The sequence below is a fragment of the Quercus robur genome, chromosome 8 (assembly GCF_932294415.1).
Source record: "Quercus robur chromosome 8, dhQueRobu3.1, whole genome shotgun sequence".
Taxonomy (NCBI): domain Eukaryota; kingdom Viridiplantae; phylum Streptophyta; class Magnoliopsida; order Fagales; family Fagaceae; genus Quercus; species Quercus robur.
In genome coordinates this window covers 63,392,364-63,412,652 of record NC_065541.1, presented here as the reverse complement: position 1 = coordinate 63,412,652, position 20,289 = coordinate 63,392,364, and the positions used below count along the sequence as shown (strand labels likewise).

Here is a 20,289-nt window from a genome sequence, read left to right as displayed (position 1 = left end):
CTAAGCTCTCTCATATTCCCAAAAATATACACCACGTGTCAATCTGAAAGTGGAAAATGCAATTACCGCCTTTTAACACCAACTTTTTTATAACACCAACGTCAATCTTTGCACAATTGCACATCTGTCAGCACGCCAACCTGCACGAATATTCGCAATCAAACTAATCAGATATTCGACAGCGAGTATTATATTATGAGAGATGCTACGTCTACAACATTTTTACAATATTTTTACAACAAATCATGGGTGGTTAGTTGTTATTGGTTCAAATTTAAAACTAACACTAAGATTACTTTTTTGCCCCAACAAAAACAACCAGTAACAACTTGCCACTTAGGATTTGTTGTAAAAATATTGTAGAAATGTTGTAGACATAGCATTTCTCTTATATTATTGGCGGAACTGATTCTATTTTATCACATTGACAAGACTCGTGAGAATTGAGTTGAGATGCTGTAAGCACAAGTTCTAGACATCAGACCAAAAAGTGATTCAATGCATTTAGCAGTAAATGTAGACTTTGGTACTTTGAAATTTTGTTCAAATTCGTAATAATTCACCTGCCAGGCATCGAATTCAGCTTATCAAAAAGAAATTCGTTAATATCATAATTTAACAATAAAAAGTACTCAGCAAAAAAAATTTAATAATAAAAAGTAATAAATATGAAATGTACGTCACATATTTTAACCCTATCATAATTATTAGAAAAAATTACAAAATTCATTACTGTATTTCATTTTTAAGGGAATATTATTCTATTTATTTTATTTATCTATACTACCATTTAAAGAATTTTTCTGTTTGAATTCTTTATTTTTTTGGTCTAAAAATGCCCATATACTCTTATGTTTCAGCAAAGACAAAATTAAAGGACAATTAATATAGTAAAAATGTAACTCTAACTCCCACTAAAACAATACCTAAAAAATAAAATCACTCTCCTGTCGATTTTTAAATTGCTTTATCCACTTATAAATTAGATTCTCAAAAAAAAAAATACAAGTTTTTTTTTTTAAAACCTCATAGCACTCGTGAAACGCATATGATAAGACTAGTATATATAAATAAATTATCATAAGTTGTAACCCATGAAAGATGAAACTGTAAACATGACATGTTAAAAAGCTTAAGTAACTTCAAAAAATTAAAAAAAAAATTCTCAAAAATAAAAAACTTTAGTAATTTATAATAAATTTTATAACAATTGGACAAATGAACAAAATAAACACCTTTTAATTTTTTCAACAGTGAAGTTATAAGTTATAACCTTTTAAAATTGAAGAAGAAAGGTATATCTTTGACTAAATTTTAAAAATCAAAAGTATATTTCACCAAACAAATTAATAACGTCAAGATTATAAGTTCTCCTTGTGTATGCCCATTTTTATATCAAAGTTGTTTTTTATACAATATATTTATTAATTATGCCTTGCTTATAGTATTAGGATCATTGGAAATTCAAAATTTTCTTTTTTCTCACAAGACGGTTTGTATGAGAAAAATAAAAATAAATAAACAAACAAACAAAAACAATTCCTCACATCATGCCATTGTCAAAATTAGAAACAACGTCACATCATTTAATATAGGTCAAACTCCTTGTATCAGTACCATAATTTGTTTTCCTAAACAAAAAATCTTAACTTTGCCAATTCCTCACGTCACTTAATATCTAATGGTTTCCAGATGTTAGGAATCAATATCCTTGAGTAGGACTAACGTCACACCATTGCCAAAAATAATTCAAACTCAAGACTTATCCTACACTAATACCTTGACCGTTAAGACAACTAGGCAAACTTTTTTCTTTTTTCTTTTTTAATATAAGGGTCTATTTGGATACCGTTTACTGCTAAAAATTGAAAATATCGTAATAAAATAATTTTTAAATGTGTGAATAATATTGTAAGACCCAGTTTTAAAGTTTTTTTTTTTAATAAAGTACTTGCAGGTCCCGTAAACAGTGCACTAAACCTATTGGAAAAACATAATTTTGCTTTCTCTTCCTGCACTGTAGCCATGGGTCCCACGTCTGAAAACGTGAAACGCTCTTCCAAAAAACAAAAAGTGAAACGCAGACACAAGTTCTTTTCAGCACTATCCAAACATACACCAAGTGAATTCCCTTCTCTCACCTCTCCCCTCTCCCACCAAATTCCCTCAATTTGAGAGAAGTACAAATGAAGGGTTTGGATGGGTTCAAATCCTCATGGTGTTTCAAACAAAAATGTCTAGGGCTCAAATCTCCATCTATTAAACTGTAAAAAATTAATAATAAGGGATTTGAAAGGCTTTCGAACCAAGATTCTTTAAACCTTTCTCATTCTATTCCCTTCCCTCTACTTCTCCTCCATCCAAATACACCTTTAAATTAAGGGGGCATGACCCACTTTACCTTTGAGATGATATCGAATTATGATTGAAACCATTTGAGGGAATGTCTACATTCTTTTCTAATCCAAGCCCTTTAGGTTCCTTTGCATATTGTGAGCACTTTGTCAAAATTGATCACCTTGCTCTTTACTTATGAGAAAAATAATAATCATCCCAAAAGTTAACAAATTCGTGATTTCAAAATTCAATTAGTGGATTATGATTTTATACAAAATTATTAGATCAATTTCATTATGATTTTAAGAATATCATAAAGAATTTACTATAATAATTCTATTATGATATTCTTAAAATCTTATCCATATATTTCTTAAATAAATGGATTAAACTTTATCACATTATCAACATCTAAACAAATGTCAACTATCATTTAATTTCACAATGTTTATTATGTACAAAATCATTATATAATTGATTTAATGTAAAAATTTTCAATTTACTTTGATGGTCTAAATGGAAAAATACGTAGGTATTTATATATATATATATATATATATATAAATAAGATAGAAATTCTACTCTAGTCTAATTTAAGTATATATGTGTATGAAACTCCATTTTGGATACTTGAACCTCGGCCCTTGCCCCTAACACCCTACAACCACTTATACTTAAATACTTATAGAGTATATCAAAATGGTACTCTTTCCTCTCACATTTATAGTAGATTCCATCATAAATTTAATGAATAAACTTCATAATGAATATGAGAGAAATAAGTACTCCGAGAGTACCTAAGAATTACTCTCTAAACAATGCTAATATATATAATCAATCTTTAATGTTATCCTTGCATAAATATATAAATCTTGAATGTGGATAATTTCAAAATTTTAAGGAAAAAAAATCCACCACAGCACGTGCAAAGAGGCTAATTATTTAAATATCTATTAAAATTATTGATTCAATAGTAATATTAAATCATTCGTTTTAATATTTAAGATTTGAAAGAACTTGATGTGATGAAAGGTGAAAAACCATGCTAATCAGCCTAGAAAGTAGAACTGCCCGTACAGAAGCAAAATAGCCAAGGGGTCGGTGAACCCTCGCGCACAAGTCACAACGCATTCCCGTACAAGCTAGGCCCACTCCAAAACGACGTCATTCTAAAAACAACGAAAACGACGTCGGATCCTTTCGCTTTCCCAATTCTCTGTGCCCTTTCAAATTAAGCAGAGAGGCAGAGATCGCTAAAAGAAAGTACTAAAGAAGAGAGTACCGTACGCACTACGCAGAAGACCTGAAAAGCTCAACACAGAAACAAAATCAGATAAAGAAGAGAGAAATCAGGTTGAAATTTCTTAAATTCCAAGGGCACACTCTGAGTTTCTAGAGAGAGAAAGCGAAGCAAAGCTTAGAGAGAGAGAGAGAGAGAAAATGCAAACAGAAGCGAGAAGAGGAGTGGTGGTAGAAGGAGGAGGAGGAGGAGGAGGAGGAGGAGGAGGAGCACAGAGAGGTCTGAATTCGAGCCACGTCGATGGCGGTGCGAGGAAACTCTCGCAGATCGGAACTTTGTCGCAGCTTCTCGCCGGAGGCGTCGCCGGCGCTCTCAGTAAAACCTGCACTGCACCGCTCGCTCGCCTTACTATTCTCTTCCAGGTTCGCCCCTCGCTTTTCTTCGTTTTCACTGTTCGATTATTTTTCTTTTTTACAATTTTGTTAAAATTTAGGTTCTGAAATTGTATTGGTTAGGGAATGATGTGTAAATAATGAAATTTTGAATTACTTATTTTTAGTTTTAAGAATAAATTTCTGATTATGCTCATAGAAGTGGTTATGGTTTATTTGATTTTTTTTTTTTTTTTTTGAAACCGAAATTGAATTGTTTAGGTGCAAGGTATGCATTCTGATGTTGCAACAATGAGAAAACCTAGCATATGGCGCGAGGCGTCGCGGATTGTTGGTGAAGAAGGAGTTAGAGCTTTTTGGAAAGGGAATCTCGTTACAATTGCTCACCGTCTGCCTTACTCTTCTGTCAATTTTTATGCATATGAGCACTATAAGAAGGTTAGCAGAAATGTGTTACATATATATATATATATATAGAGAGAGAGAGAGAGAGAGAGAGAGAGAGAGAGAGAGAGAGAGAGAGAGAGAGGGCAAAGTTTAGCTACAAAATTAATGGTTGGCTAAGGCTACAAACTAACTTAATAAAATAGATATTATTATATATTTTGAAAATCTAACCGTTAAATTGCATGTTTTTTACACTTTTAATACACATGTCAAATTTTGTGTCAATCGGATATTATTTACTATATGATTTATAAGCTTATATTTTATGCATAATTTGCAATTTAAACAATTTATTGATAACATAGCTATTGATCTTTAATTTTCTATAAATTTTGCAAGCATAAAGGATATAAAAAGAAGATGTACTCCAACGGTAGATTTATCAAAATTCACTTCTAATAAAAAGATATTGGGTAAGTTTTTAGCCTTAGGCTACAACTAATTTTGTAGCTAAACTTTGTCCATATATATATATATATGTAAATATCATTGTATGAAGTTAATTACTCGAGGAATTTGCTTTTAGATAGTCATTGTTAGCTTGTACTACATTGATTAGGCTGTATTTAATGCGATACAGTTACTAAAGATGATTCCGGGACTGGAAAACCATAGAGATAACATCGGTACAGATCTTTGTGTGCATTTTGTAGCCGGTGGTTCAGCTGGAATAACAGCTGCTTCGGCTACATATCCGCTGGATCTTGTGAGGACACGCCTTGCAGCTCAGGTAAAGACCGTTTCACTCAAAGGCAGAGTTGCGTTTTCTTTTACCAGTGCCAATCATTCTCATTTAATAGGTTTTTTAAGCATTGATTGAAACAGTTCTATTGTTTTTTGGTTATTCCTGGTGTAGTTGCTGTTGTAATCTTTGTTGTCTTTTTTTTGTTGTTGACATTTTAAGTTAATGTTTAGGTTGCTTACATTGAGCCAAAAAAAAAAAAAGAGTTGCTTACAGTGTGACATAAACATGAGATGTGTTGACTGAGTGTATCGCTTTTCATTTTTTACTATGATTTTTTGAGGTTAAATACATCATGAGTAGAATCAGTACTCCTTTTACTTTTCCATATTTCTGAAAAAGTTTATGTAGATGTATACGTATTTTCCAATACTAATATGAGTTTTGTTCGGCCATTACACACAATTCATATATTATATAAATTATCCCTACAATTGCTTTGAAGTTTTCATATTGTAACTTGTTACTATTAATTTAAATGACCCCTTCATACAAGCCATTAGTTTCCAATTTTCACATCATATGCCTCCTTGCTAGGTTTTGATTAACCTTATTGAGAATGGGCTTCAGCACTTTTGGAGAGGGCATGTGTGATTAAATTATGTTATTTACTTAGATAGCAGTGATATGAATCATTTGAAGCTTTATCAATGGACCTTAAGTGATGGTCTTTCAGCCCAAGCCTTGATTTGGCATTTATTGGGAGATGTGGGGCCAATTTGGGACAGTACTCCCAACTCCATCCACTATTTATAAGCTGTTGTTGAAGGCCATATACTTTTTCCCTTATAAGATAGTTTTAAGTTGGAGTTAAGTATATAACTTTTGATATTGAAGTATCTATTCTCAAAATCCGAGTATAATAAAAAAAAAAGGAGTCAAGAAATGTTTGCGCAACTTTTTTCTCCTTGCTAGAAAGTCTTGATTAGCAGTTTTAAGTCTGATTTTCACTTTTGATATTGACGTATTTATTCTTCAAATCCAAGTATGATCAGAAAAAGGGAGTCAAGAAATGTTTTCCCAACTTCCAGTTTCAAATTTTCATTTATAGTTATGACTTGTTATTTTGCCTGTTCAATTTTCTTCCCCATTTACTCAATTAGTTGGAACTTTGCAGACAAATGTGATGTACTACAGAGGTATTTGGCATACTTTACAAACTATTACCAAGGAGGAGGGTGTTTTGGGCCTCTATAAGGGACTTGGAGCAACTCTTTTGGTATGCTTATGATGTTAATTATAACAATATCTGCACTGAGCCCCTTTTTGGTGTGTAGTTGATTGCTGTTCTGTTGTTAATGCAGGGTGTTGGGCCAAGTATAGCAATCAGTTTTTCAGTGTATGAAACATTGAGATCTTTCTGGAAGTTGCATAGGTAATCACATCATAAATTGATTCTGTAATTTTATCTTTCTGACATGACTTCTTTTGATTACTATTGCATGTATCCTGTTTTTAGGCCTAATAACTAATATTCATTATCTTTACATCAGGCCCGATGATTCTACTATCCTTATCAGTCTGAGTTGTGGAAGTCTTTCAGGAATTGCATCATCAACAGGTGAGTTGTCTTAGACCTGATATATCCAAGTTTCTCACAAGTTTTGAGAGAGATCCTAGTGTTTCTTGTTATTTATATGAGGGTGGTTTTTGTTTTTCATGCAAACTAAGTCCAATTTTGTTGTTGGGGATTTGGTATTTTGTCTGGTAAATGGCTTACTATCTGTGTGCTAGTTGCATATTTTCTCTGAATAATTGCCCTTTAGATAATATTTTTCTATCCTCTATTGGTAACAGAAACAAAAGACTTTGCTGTATATAACTGTCTTTTGCATTTCTGAGAATGTGCTTTGGTTTTATGATTCTTATTGTACTACTTTCAACTAAACTTTTTTATCAAATGCTAATTGGCAGCATTGTTTCAGTTAATGAGCTTTTGGTTAAACTATTTCATATGTTCAATTAGCGATTGTCAATATTTAATAATAGGAATTAATACATGCGGCTGTGGCTATGCTTTTGATGCAGAGAAACAGGGTGTGGTGCAGCCTCTGCACCAAGTATCTAACCAGATTGACTGACCCCTAGAGCCTGAGACCAGACTGGAGTTGTTTTTTTATCTGGCATTTGAGAATTTTAGTAAGGAAGTCAACAAAAAACTACCAGTTTTTGTCATTCATCTAACTTTATCTTTTATATAAAGATATTTCTTGGATTAACTTCATTTTTCAACACTTCCTCAATAACCTGTCTCCCCAAGCTTTGCAGTTGGTTCCATTATGGGGTGGCACTACTCTCAGATGAACCTATTTTTTCCTCAGTTATCAAATGTGAGAGGCGTCCTCTTTTGAGGTATGCTTCTCAGTCAGGCTTCCTTTGCCAATTGCTTAATGGGTGTTGGTAGCCTTCCAGCCTCTCCAATATGTGTGAGGATTCCATTCATTTGTTTCTTTCAGAAAATGAAGCAAGCAATGACTTCAGCAGGAATTAAAAACAAATCGGTTATGCAAATCCGCAAGTAAAATCCAAATTAAAACTCTTATCTATTTTTTTGGAAGCAAAAATCAGTTGCCTCTGATTGAGTAGATCTGTTGCATTTGTCAAAACCATTGCTATAGCAAATAAAGACATTGCATTCGTAATTTTTAATGCACTTCAAATTCTCATAGCCTGTCCATAAATTGTGTCAAAAAAATTCAGCTTCATTGGTTTGCCTGGAAGTTTCTGAGGTGAGTTTATGGTTCTGCCTTCACTTACGGCCTTATCCATGGTAGCAGTAGGCCTATTCCTGCTTAAGCCATACCGGATCTGGTTATTGTTCAAACACTAGTATTTATCTTCTGCAGATGTTGCAAAGTGAAGTGTCATATTATCTATGACCTCATCATCAAGTATCTAACCTAAATTTTTTACACATGCGCCCAGTAGGACTTGAACCCATGACCTTACCTTCCAACCAATTATTATGGGAGAAGGAAGTGCCAGTTGAACTATAATTCATTGGCAAGAATCTAACCTAAATTAGTGTGCAAATTTGAAAATCATTCAAAGAGTTATATTATTTGTCTTTATGTTGCAACAATAGTTTGGTAGAGCTTCAAAGTTTCTCAAAGAGTGCCATCTTGTTTAGCAGCCCAACCATCAATTACTTTTCTCCAATGACCATAATTTGCTTCTTCATTATAGGAAGCTGCTCATGAGTTCACATTTTTCCTGATCATACGAATATGATAGTTTTGTTACCGCATCTTCCATTGCATGGCATGCTGTTTATAGTAATTTGTATATTACTGCAGTTGAGAATTGATTGTGTACCACCTTTGTATTTGAGTTTCTCCTTTCTTTAGTAATATTCTTTTGTACTATTAAAAAAAAAACTAATTGATTTGGATGCTACATGTACCCAAAACATGATAATTCATATGTGAGGTCTTTTAGATAGTTTGTTTACTTCATAATATGGCTCTGTGGAATTATAATAGTGGTTTCTCATTTATGAACCTTCATGTTTGATGAGCTTCAATATTTTGTTTGCGTTGAGAAAATGAGATTGTCAACCATGAGACCTAAAGAGGTTTCATGACCTTGATAAATATAACATACAAATTTCAGTTCAATGAGTACCCGATTACACAAGAGTGTCTATTCATTTTTCTCCACCACAATATGCAGCTACATTTCCAATTGATCTTGTGAGGCGCCGTAAGCAATTGGAAGGGGCAGGTGGCCGGGCTCGTGTCTATACAACAGGCCTTTTTGGTATATTTAGGCAAATAATCCGGAATGAAGGCTTCCGTGGATTGTATAGGGGGATTCTGCCAGAATACTACAAGGTGGTGCCTGGTGTAGGTATTTGTTTTATGACTTACGAGACACTGAAGAAGCTGTTGACTGATACTACTACCAGTTTGTAGTTGGCTCATGTCATTGTTGGTAGTCTGATATGCAACTGAAATGATGGGATGGGCATTGTTATGTAAGCTCATTTCTTTACTTGGGTCTTCTCACGGTGGTTGAATTGCAAATGCTGTGGTGAGAATTCATTTTTGCAATGTATAGATACAGAACAGTTAATTCTATACCTAAGTGTACTGACAACGTGGTTTGTCTTCAAAATTGTCGTAGATATCATTCATCATTCTTCTCTTACAAGTTAGTGAGCTACAATACAGTACTTTTAAGTGGAGCTTTTTGCTGCTGCTTCTTTTTTTAATTCATGATTCCTTTGTAAACCTGAAATTGTAGTGTGATCTAATGTCAGAACAAATTGGGTTCAATAAGCTATATTCCATTGTTGGTGGTCTTCTTTTCAGAGCTGCAAATATTGTTTCTGCACTGCAAGGTACATGGGCATCAGTTGCAGAGTCTTGACTCTCGAGTTATTTTTGATATATCATATGTATTTGGCTATATACCTGAATAATTTTTTTCCTTTCTAATTGGCTAGTATTATTTGAGTTAAACCTCGTTGGTGAGTCCAAGAAAAATATGTTCTTTTTTAGGAAATGTAGCTGCATTCTCTTCTTAGATTGTTACATAGGTGATTTAGTATAGCTGGTGGTGACGGGACTCCCAAAAGGAAAAAATGATTTTTTTTGGTATCAATTATATCAAATTATTTACATAACAATCCAATAAGTAAATACACTAGTCAATATGTGATAAGTTGGTGGGATCAATTTTGACAGGAGTATAAATTGAATCACTCATGGATTGTTACGTACTTACACGGGTGACTTGGTGTAATTGTTACAAGAGCTATTGAGAGTCCCATCACCATGAAGTTCGAACTACAACAAGCCTAACTTCTCAAAGCCACGAGTTACTTGGTTGCTTACCTGATCCTATCCTCATCTTTTCCTATACATTATGTTTAGGAGTTTATAAAAGAATAGAATGAAATGAATAGACTGTAAAGAAATGGTATGGAAATAATGTATGGGATAAGTCATGCAACTAAAATTACACAAGGATCCATGTCTCTTTGATCACCATACAACAGGTTGAAAGAAGATGACTCCAATTCAACGGTTTGAACTGAATGGACTACAGCTAGTATTGAATGAGAATTTTTTTTTTTTTTTTTTTTAATGCTTGTCTTGACAGCCTTATGTAACTTATTGTCTTGTCTCATGTCTCATGTCATGTTTGTGAAGCACTGAAGTTTAGCTTTTATTGGTTGTGATGAATCTCAAATAGTCATTCTTTCATGTCATATCTTGACAACAGTTTTAATTGTTTATAACTTTATATCTATAATATATTGATTATTAGTTTTGGTACTTTGTGCTTTATGCACCTAGTATCAGGACGTAGTTTAAATATGTTTTTAGCGAATTTTTATAACGGGTCGGGTCATGGATTATCTGGATCGGGTCACAGGTTAATCCGTTTTTGCTTCAGGTAAAAAAATCGGGGTCAGGTTAGGTTTTTTGGGTCGGGTCGGTCAGAGTATTGCCATGTCTAGTTTGAAGCTAAACTTAAAACGAGATGCAAACGTACATAGAAGCGAGGCAAACGTACCACTCAGCCCAAAGCACACTGGAGAATTCTAATTGGGCTCTTTTTTATCTTCTTTCCCTTTCCTTCCTTTTTTAACTTTCGGCCCAGAAGACCGAGGCCTCGTTTGATACACATACCCCGATTAGAACTAATTTATTACTAGTTAAGACTTTAGACACTTCAGCCAGGGGAATCGGGAGATAATCATTCATACAAAAAAATCTTTACATCTCTGAGAAACCAAAGAGGAAAAATGGCTCCTCTAACTCTAATCACCTCCCAATCCAACCTCCTCCTCCGAACCCCTCTCCTCCTCCCACCACCAAACCTCACACCCAATATTCATACTCACTCCTCTCCCCTTTCCCTTTCCCTAAACCAAAACCCCAAACCCTTCTCTCTCCACCTCACCACCAAACGCAACCCAACAACCCTTGTTGTTCTCTCTTCTACTTCTACTTCTACTTCTTCTTCCACCATCCCAACCCCACAAATCTCTCACTCATCACCACTCACCAAAACTCTCACCACCATAGCTTCCATAGCCTTGCTTGTCCTCCCCAAAATCATTATGGGCCCACAATCTCACTTAGGCCTAGTAAGCTCAGTTGGGCCACTGTTCTTTGCGGCTCTGAAGGACAGGCCTTCTGGGTACCTGAACACGCCGCTCACGGTGGTGGCTGCTGGTTTGGCTAAGTGGCTTGATATCTATAGTGGGGTTTTGATGGTGAGGGTTTTGCTGAGTTGGTTTCCCAACATTCCTTGGGACAGACAACCTTTGTCGGCAATTCGTGACCTATGTGATCCTTATCTCAATCTGTTTCGGAACATTATTCCACCAATCTTTGATACTTTGGATGTTAGTCCACTTTTGGCTTTTGCTGTATTGGGCACACTTGGCTCCATTCTCAATAGTAGCAGAGGAATGTATTGATAATTGATTGGGTATGGAATCAATTAGGTGTTTTTTTCTTTTCTTTTCTTGTTTTGGGTTTTGCATTTTGTTATGTCTCAAATGTCATGTAAGTCATATATAAATAGATGAATTTTAAGAGGTTTAGAACTTGTGGTTTGATCATGTATGTGTATCATTATGGTTTTTGTTTTCTAATCTTGATTGCTCATATTGGCCTTAGTTTCTGATGTTTATGTGTTGGAAATATCAGCAATATGTAGGCCATTGTTAGAATTCTGAGGAGCTATTGCCTATTGGTAACAATCTTTAAGATATTGACTTTAATTTGTACCTAGAAGTTCTATGTTGGTTTTACTTCGAAAGATCATTCTCTTAGCAGAGGGGGACAGGAGGTTAACAGAGGGCAAGCAAGTCATAAAAGTTTAGGATCAGTTCATATAGTTTTATTTTGAGCTTGAGCCAAGTTCGAGCTCACCACCAAGTTGTACATGATTAGTACATTAATCCTAAGGTGTTTTTTGGATGGCATGGTCTGAAGACCACCATCATCTTTAGGAAAACTGCAGTTAATTTGAGCACTTACCAAAGCAAGTAAGCAACCTCAGAAAATCATAAATAGCCTACAGATGGCTCAGTGTCTCTATTTGCTTGTTTACACGTGTAAACTAAGGTTGTGACTCTCCATTTGCTAGTTTAAAAGTTGTGAAAAGCATTTAGGAACCTGTCTTTTTTTCTCCCAAAATATTTCCATTAACAAAGCAGACTTTGTCCCAAAATTGTATTTTTATAGTTGGTTATGAATCTCCAGTAGACTAGTTTAGGATTGACTATACATATTCTATCTATTTTTTCTATACTATTCCCAACGAAAGAAATGTTAGCGACAACCTGCAGACTTGTGAGTCCGTGACATGGAAGTTTTCCAAAAAATGGAAGTTTTCCAAAAAAGTGTATCGAGCAATGTTGCTCAATCTGGTAGGCAATTGTGATGCAGATTGTCAATAGAGTATTGAAATAGAAGATTTACGCATTTACTTTTACAACTCAAGTAAAAAAGGCATATTATTAGACGAAGTCTTATTTTGGACGTATGCCCCCCCTATGAAAATTGAAGGGGGGGTGTTTTCCGAGCTTCTGTTCTCAGCTCAACTCTTTTGAGGAGCAATCAGTGTCTTTAACGGGCATAGGGAAGGAGGAGATACAACCATTGAGAACATTTATTTTCATTACAATGGGAAATTTCTGGTTATACGAATGTGGTCCAGAGTACTACGTAAACCATAGTTATTAACAGCAGCCTGAGCAGCCCTATATCCTCCTCCATATGCTAGGGAAGCATCGTGGGCGATTTGGTGCAAGAAGAATTCACCCAGTTTATTTTCAACATCAGATTTTACACCTTTTTTTGATGATGATGACGATGATGATGATGAAGCTGCTGATGTAGATGGCATGCTTTTATCAACTGGCATCACTTCTGTCTCAAGCCACATGTGTGAAAGCACCTGACAGATACCTTCCTCTACCTCAGGGTTAAGATTGTGGTAGCCTGCATAAATCAAAGGTGAATGAAGATCCAATTCTGTATATCCAGAAGATGATCCAATGAGGGGATTCAGAGGGGCATACTACCTTTAAGGCGTAACCAGCCATGCATCAACTCGTGAGCAAGAATAGCACCTGTGAGTAATCTGCATTCAACAAGGATATCAAACATTATGTGAAGAAATGGATCTTGTTAGTGTTAATGTGTTTGTGAGCCTGATTTACATTGTTGGTTCACTGATTGACAACCCTAGAATAGATGGTTGCTAACATTATTGTCTGTGAGGTCCTGGACTCAAATCTTGATTAGTAATCCTCATTCTGTTACATGTAAGGCTCTCTGTTGTTTTGGTTTTGTTGGGTCACATGAGAGTGGTGTTTAAGGTTTTATGATAGATGGTGTAAATTTAAAAAGTACATGAAAACTTCAATAGAGAAAAGATTTGAAACAGAGCCGCTTTGTCTATGTCAACACATGGGCATTGCGACTCCATGCTCTATGTAGTTAATTCTTACATTTAACATCGATTATCCTCATATCACCATCTATATGAGATGCCACATTATTGTTCAATAGGACTTTTACACACTGAATAAATGACAGAAGAGCTTTATGTTCAGAAAGTATAACATGGAGGCACTCACCCAAGATCAGTGCTACTCCACTCTAATGTCATGCCATAAGTAAATTATAATTGGAGACTGGATAAAAATTTAGAAAGAAAACACAAAATGCAAGAAGAATTTAGAGAAATTTACCAACCCCCCCCCCCCCCCACCAAAAAAAAAAAAAAAAGAAAAAAAAGAAGAAGAGGAAATTCCCATTGACAATCACCTTGGAAGACCATATAGAACAAGAATGGCAGTAACTTCACATCTTCGAATCAGCTTTTGGGGTTGGGTTCTCATTCCTACAAGTCGGTGACCACCAATTCTCGGCCTTTTTCTAATCTGAATAACATATCAATACCCTTGTTAACTATTTTCAAATTTAAGAGAGTAAAACCACGTACAAATTTCTGATTACATACACTGGTGACAGTCTGCTCTTCAGAAAGGCATAAACCCCTTGTCTCAGGCATGTGATGAAGGCCCTGAAAAGAACCACTTCAGAATCAAAGGAATTCCATGAAATATATATATACACACAGACACACAGACACACACAAACATAGACCAAGAGTTCATTTATTACATTCTTCTCCCCAACAATGGCTTCATTAAGTGCTTGTCTTTCAACCAGAAGCATGGGAATTTGCTGATCTAGCCTCATGTTCATTCCTTCATAAAAATCTCTTATGGAATGGTAAAGGGGTTGACAATCACCGGTATCCATGATGGCAGATTCCATGCACTCTAAGCATAAACTCCGTCCATCTTCCAAAGAATAGAATCTTGCATTCCAGGACTTCAAGAGGGCGGAAAAGAAAGGGAACAAAGAGCAGTTACATGCAGGTCAATGTGATTCAATAGTCATTCTGTTTCATTTTATAAAAACAAATGGACATAATGTAATAATATGAAAACTCTATTCCACTGCTTATATTATTACCTCTAGACGTTCACAACTACAGCACCGAGCTGTGTTATCATGCTCATGTGATGGACAATATTTTTGAGTCCAAAATGGATGGCACCTATACTCGATCAAACCAGCAGAATTTGTTGGGATCTGGAAATTTTTTATATAGCAAAAGTAAGAATGTAAATAACCTAAATGAAACAAGATTTAACATGTATCAACTAAAAAGAATACGATTATTTTTTTTCAATCTGGCCTACAAGCTTATAAAAGAGATTAACTAGCATTCCTGTTTTCTCAAATATTACTAAAAGGATTTGATATATTTGTGACGGATATGATACAGATTTTCATACATTGCGGAGTCATTATGAAACATTATTCATTTGCAAGATATAAAATTTCAAACATCTCAAGAGTTCTTTCTTTAAACTAGTCCATTTTGTGTTGCAGTACACAAATGAGATGTTGAATTTGAATGTGAAAATTTTATTTCAAATTTAGTCCGGATCCTTGAGAACAATTATAAATCCCCGTCAGCATGCCCCAGTCAGGTAGCGGCAACCCAGTTCTAAAATTACACAAACATACTAGTATGATGCAATTTTTTTTTTTTCTTTTTTCTTTTTTTTTGACAAGATAGTATGATGAAAATTTATTAAAGAGTACTTTTACTTATTTGAAAACTAACATTATGGTTTAAAAATAACAACAACAAAAAATGGAGATCAAATACACCATAGTTAACTTCTCTTACAAATTGGTGGCAAACTTCACATTTGGGATGGTTCAGCTCTTTGAAACAAGACTTGTGATAAGGGTCCCTTCCTGACAAAGAAAACTTGGATCAACGGAAAAAACCGTAAGAGCTAGATGAAGGAGAAGTGTCATCATCATTACTTGTATGGTTATTTCACATCCTTCTAAAAACTTAAAAATCAACTGTTACAGTACAAGTCAAATATGGAAAGAAAATACTAATTAACAAAAAGAAAAGGTCTGGAGAAGGAAAGAGAATATTGATTACCTCATGCTCAGTAATTGGGTAACCACAAGCACGACAGCAAAAGCACTCTGGATGGAAAAACGTTCCCATGCATCCCAGATAATTGCCATAGCCTATGTCACGTTTGCAACCACCACATATCCTGCAAGTTATCCGCAAAAGTACACTTGACCAATCAGATTCAAGATTGTTAAGTTATGACTTTCAGAGTAACAATTGGATTTTGTATATTGCTATTTAAATCATTACATGAAATCAGACAAGTCCAGTAGCAACCTTTTGGAGATAAACATCAATCTGGGGTTCAAGCAAACCATGTACAGCCTAGACTATAATCATCAAAACTCTCAATAAAAAACTAAATCTTGTAAGCAACAATAGTAAGTTATCTTCTGAAGTTATTACAAGGAAAACGAAAAATAATAGTCAAATGAATTTAAACATCTGATAGATTGCTTATGAAACCATAGGTAAAATGGTGTGGTCTTACAGGATTATATATATATATATATATATATGCTAATTCTCATTAATGACATCCATGCAAAAAAGAAAGAAAAAAAAAATCTAAACAGAGCAATATACTTGTAAAATACAATTAATTCGAAGTTAAAACTACTATATAAAGAAAAAAGCATTCATCAGGATCAATTGGCAGAACACTAACAGGTTATTACTTACTAGTGCCACAGGTCAGTCAATCAGTTACGTGTACTTTTTATAAAAAGGGAAGAATCAGAGAACTTTTCAGGCCAGAAGACATTAATTTCTAAAAGTTGGCAAAAAAAGTGGCCCATCTTGGCAAACAGCAGCCACTCACAAACAGGGCCGGCTCTATGGTGGAGCAAAAAATGCAACCGCCTAAGGCCCCAAGTAAAAAAAAGGCCCCTAAATTTTAACTAATAGGATTATTTATAATCAATAAATAAAATAAATTTTTTTATTAGATGAAAAAAAATAAAAAAATAGAGAAAAATGCAACATCGTCCACAATATTTTTCACAACACTTGTACAACTAATGCTAAGTAGCAAGTTATTACAGCCTATTGTTGATGGCAAAAAAATAACTATAGTGATATTTTCAAATAAAAAACAAAAAACAGTTTAAAATCTAGGATATGTTGTAAAAAATATTGTGAATGTTGCACTTCTAAAAAAAAAGAATAATAATAAGAGTTTAATTAGCAAACTTTTACTAGTTTTCATCTAAATCTACCACTAACACCACTGTTTTACTTACCACTATCAATCTACCACATCAACAAGTATGAAAAATTAAGTCAAATTTTTTTTGTCTTAAAAATTAAAAAAAAAAAAAAAAAAAAAATTCTATGTAGTTCATGTTAATTAGTAGTAATTTTGCATCTAAATAAGATGATCAATTTTCGCCTTAGGCCCCCAAATGCATCAAGCCGCCCCTGCTCACAAACTTCAACTATGAATAAGGGATCTTGGTTTTTTTTGTAAACATGAATAAGATATCTAACCAGAAACCCCTGATGTTTGACATGCACACACCGCGCATAGTTACAACTACGACTAAGAAATCTAACCTGCCACATCTACTGGGATAATATGGTGTAGGGGCAAAGGGGGGATATGGATTTGGATTTAGGGCATCCCGAATTTCCCTAGAAATATCATCGTCATCATCTGTCCGCCATCTGTATCCTGGGGAAAAGAGAGCAAAGAATTAAAAACTTGACATTAAATCATGACTTTTTGTGTGTGTGTGTGTGTGTGTCCGTGCAAGTGCATGAGAGAGAGCATAAGTGTAATAGGGGAGCAACATTTGTGATCTTAAATATTAATAACAGACCATTTGATCTCTTGGAATCTTCTGCCAGGGAGAGTGCAATTGCACGTTCCAAGTCCTCTTTATCCTTTTGAGACCTAGCGCGATCATCCTGATCACATTAGAAGAATTAGTTATAATTTTTTTTTTTTTTAATTTCTTACTAACCGAGTGGTGAAAATGTAATCGAGTTCTTACTAGCGCAATCATCTTTTTTTTTTTTTTTTTTAATCTAGTTCTTTATTTGCTAAATGAACATCATCACTGAAGGAAATGTTAGATATGAACCTATTGCATTATTCGTGAGGGATTCTTTAACAAAGCAGAAACAAGCATATCTTACAGGGTTTAGTGAAAAAGAAATGGCAGAGTCTATCAGACATTTTTTTCATTCCATGTACCAGCTTGATTCTGGTTATACGTAAACATAACTCCACAATATGTGGACCAAAAATTTTTAAACATGACTACACTACATTAACAAAAGTTCATCCACAAAACCATGGTTCTCTAATCCAATTATAAATCACCACACCATCCCCAATAGTAAAAAAAGAGAAAAAGTGCAACCATTTATTTTAGACAATTTGCAAAAGTGTAAAGCATTTTGAAGACTCATATACTAAGAATGATATAATTTTCTCTTTACACATGCACCCAATGGTTTATGAGAGAAGGACGTGTCATTTGAGCTAAAACTCATTGCCAACCATACTTACATTCAAACCAACATCTAAGATTGATTAAAATAACGATAAAAAAAACAACAACAATGATAATGGAAATTAGCAAGACAAGGAAAGCATATTGTATTGTTTACCAAGGATCTAAACGGTGCACGCCAAGCCATGTTTTCCTCACCAACGAGCTGAGGATGATGGCTACTACCACTACCACCACCACGATCGGACCCACTCTTGAAAAGCTTACACAGCCATCTCATAAAGCGAGACTTTCTATCTGCATACGAAGAACCAACGTCCCCTGCTTACACAAATTAATTTCAACCAAAAAAAAACCAACCAACCAACCAACCACCATGTCCAACTATTAACAAATCAATCAATCATATAAAAAAAATAAAAATCTCTATCGAACAAAATTAAACTATTAAACAAGTCTCAGAGGCATTTCATCGAACACGTACAAGGCAAGCGTAGAGTGGGGCGTACCGTAAATACACGGCTGAGATAAGTGGTTGATACCAGAAGGAGCCATGCGGATCGAACTCTATGTATAGAGTTTCTCGGGAAGGCGAAAGGAGAGGGAAATGAAAAAGGACGATGAAGAGGAAGAGAGAGAGAGAGAGAGAGAGAAAGTGACGTCTTGGAGAGAAAGGAAAAGAGGGGGGAGAGAATGTAATAGACATCGTTAATAGTGGATGGAAGATTGAAAAAGGAAAGGAGGGAATCTCTGAGAGAGAAAGGAAAGAGTTTTAGAGGGGAAGAGAGATTCTTGGCTTGGAAAGGAATTGAAGGGAAAAACTAAAAAGTAAGAGAGTAGAGAGAGATAGCTGAAAGTTTAGGAACGAGGGAATCTGCTGAGGCGGAGAAACAATAAAGTAACGGTGGAGGGCTACGCAGAATCCAACTCTTTTTTTCCAGGATTTTGAAAAAGGAAATTCTCAAATTCTCAAATTCTCAAATTCTTGAGAAAAAGTTTTATGCTGTGTGCAGTAGTGTAGTGTGCACACGCATGGGGTTTAAGCTTGAAGGTTTTTTCTCTTTTCTTTGTTTGTTACTCTTTTTCTTGGGAATATGATCGAGTTTTGCCGGGAAAAAGAAGGGACAAGAACTTGTAAATTTTATTACACACACTTTATTGTAGGAAATCATGTTTTCGGCTACAAATTATAATCACTAAAATAATGAAGGATAAAGAATAAGGATAACAGGTGGCAATTGTTGGAGAAATGAGCTTTTGCTCTTATTTTTAATTAAAAATATTTAGCCAAATGTGTTTATTTTGAAACTATTTAAGAGAATGTGTTTTTGAAACTCGATTTTGTTATATGTATATTTTTAAGTGAAACTTGATAATAGCAATGTTGAGTTTCACTTAAATTTTCAAAAAAAAAAATTAAGTTACAAAATATGCATAGAATTCGATTTTTTTTTTAAAAATTGAATTTAAAAATAAAGACACAATGCTTAATAGTTTCAAAATAGGGATATTGTACTAGATATTTTAAAAAATGAGGGCAAAATCCCATTTTCACCGACAATTGTTAATAAGGGAAAAAGTTTTTCTTTTTTTAGCTTATAAAAAAAATGGAAAAAAAAATAAGGATATATTTTAGAAATTTTTATAGTAAAAAAATAAAATAATAATTTTTTTAAATTTTTTTAGCGGTGTCAAAACTTTTTTAAAATGATTTATTAATAAAAGATGGGTGTCATTAAGATAATTTATTAATAAATTATTTTTTTTATAAATGTTGACACAATTTTTATTGAAAATATAAAAACCTTTCAAAAAAATTAATTATTATTTTTTCATAAAAATATTACTTAAAAGGCTTTAGGATATCCATTAATATTTTTATGAAAAATCGTGTTTTTAGCTAACGTGGCATTTTGTAAATAACTGTTACCACTCCAACGAGTTTAATACTTTAATACAAATAGCTCCGTTGAACTGTTGAAGGACATAGAATATTTTCCGAATAGTATTTTTTAAGGAAAATTTTAGGAGAATAGCATGTGACTAAAGTTATTTAGTTATGTAGACTCTTTTTGGAACTTGAGTTTAACAAACTCGAGTTCCAACTCAAAATCGAGTTTAGCAAACTCGAGTTCCAATTTGTTATACAACGTCAGACTGCCATGTAATTTAAACTAATTG

At 34.1% G+C, this 20,289-nt stretch overlaps 3 protein-coding genes across 10 annotated transcripts; 2 read left to right on the top strand and 1 right to left on the bottom strand.

Annotated features, from left to right (window-relative positions):
* The first annotated feature begins 3,514 nt into the window (after positions 1-3,514).
* Positions 3,515-9,472, top strand: LOC126697595 (uncharacterized). 7 transcript variants are annotated; one of them, XR_007646231.1, is made up of 9 exons: positions 3,515-3,999; positions 4,231-4,407; positions 4,997-5,146; positions 6,276-6,377; positions 6,463-6,533; positions 6,652-6,719; positions 7,187-7,297; positions 7,427-7,510; positions 8,831-8,941. XR_007646231.1 is itself a non-coding variant. In XM_050394665.1 (7 exons), exons 1-7 carry the CDS (start codon positions 3,778-3,780, stop codon positions 9,070-9,072), a joined length of 1,032 nt encoding a protein of 343 aa, XP_050250622.1. In that variant the 5' UTR covers positions 3,518-3,777; the 3' UTR covers positions 9,073-9,472. The 7 variants fall into 7 exon arrangements, 1 of the variants encoding a protein (XP_050250622.1); XR_007646227.1 differs by having other exon boundaries at positions 7,427-7,676; XR_007646228.1 differs by having other exon boundaries at positions 7,419-7,510.
* Positions 9,473-10,829: 1,357 nt separating this feature from the next.
* Positions 10,830-11,795, top strand: LOC126697594 (ylmG homolog protein 1-2, chloroplastic-like). Its single transcript, XM_050394664.1, has one exon. The coding sequence runs from the start codon at positions 10,914-10,916 to the stop codon at positions 11,592-11,594; it is 681 nt and encodes a 226-aa protein (XP_050250621.1). The 5' UTR covers positions 10,830-10,913; the 3' UTR covers positions 11,595-11,795.
* Positions 11,796-12,569: 774 nt separating this feature from the next.
* LOC126697593 (protein DA1-related 2) lies at positions 12,570-19,081 on the bottom strand. Of its 2 annotated transcripts, none has more exons than XM_050394662.1 (12): positions 18,618-19,081; positions 18,266-18,429; positions 17,470-17,557; positions 17,204-17,321; positions 15,671-15,791; positions 15,401-15,484; positions 14,674-14,793; positions 14,317-14,529; positions 14,153-14,215; positions 13,957-14,072; positions 13,209-13,267; positions 12,570-13,125 (listed from the first exon to the last, which is right to left on the bottom strand). In XM_050394662.1, exons 1-12 carry the CDS (start codon positions 18,661-18,663, stop codon positions 12,803-12,805), a joined length of 1,515 nt encoding a protein of 504 aa, XP_050250619.1. In that variant the 5' UTR covers positions 18,664-19,081; the 3' UTR covers positions 12,570-12,802. The 2 variants fall into 2 exon arrangements, with proteins under 2 accessions (XP_050250619.1, XP_050250620.1); XM_050394663.1 differs by having other exon boundaries at positions 18,266-18,405.
* Positions 19,082-20,289: the final 1,208 nt, after the last annotated feature.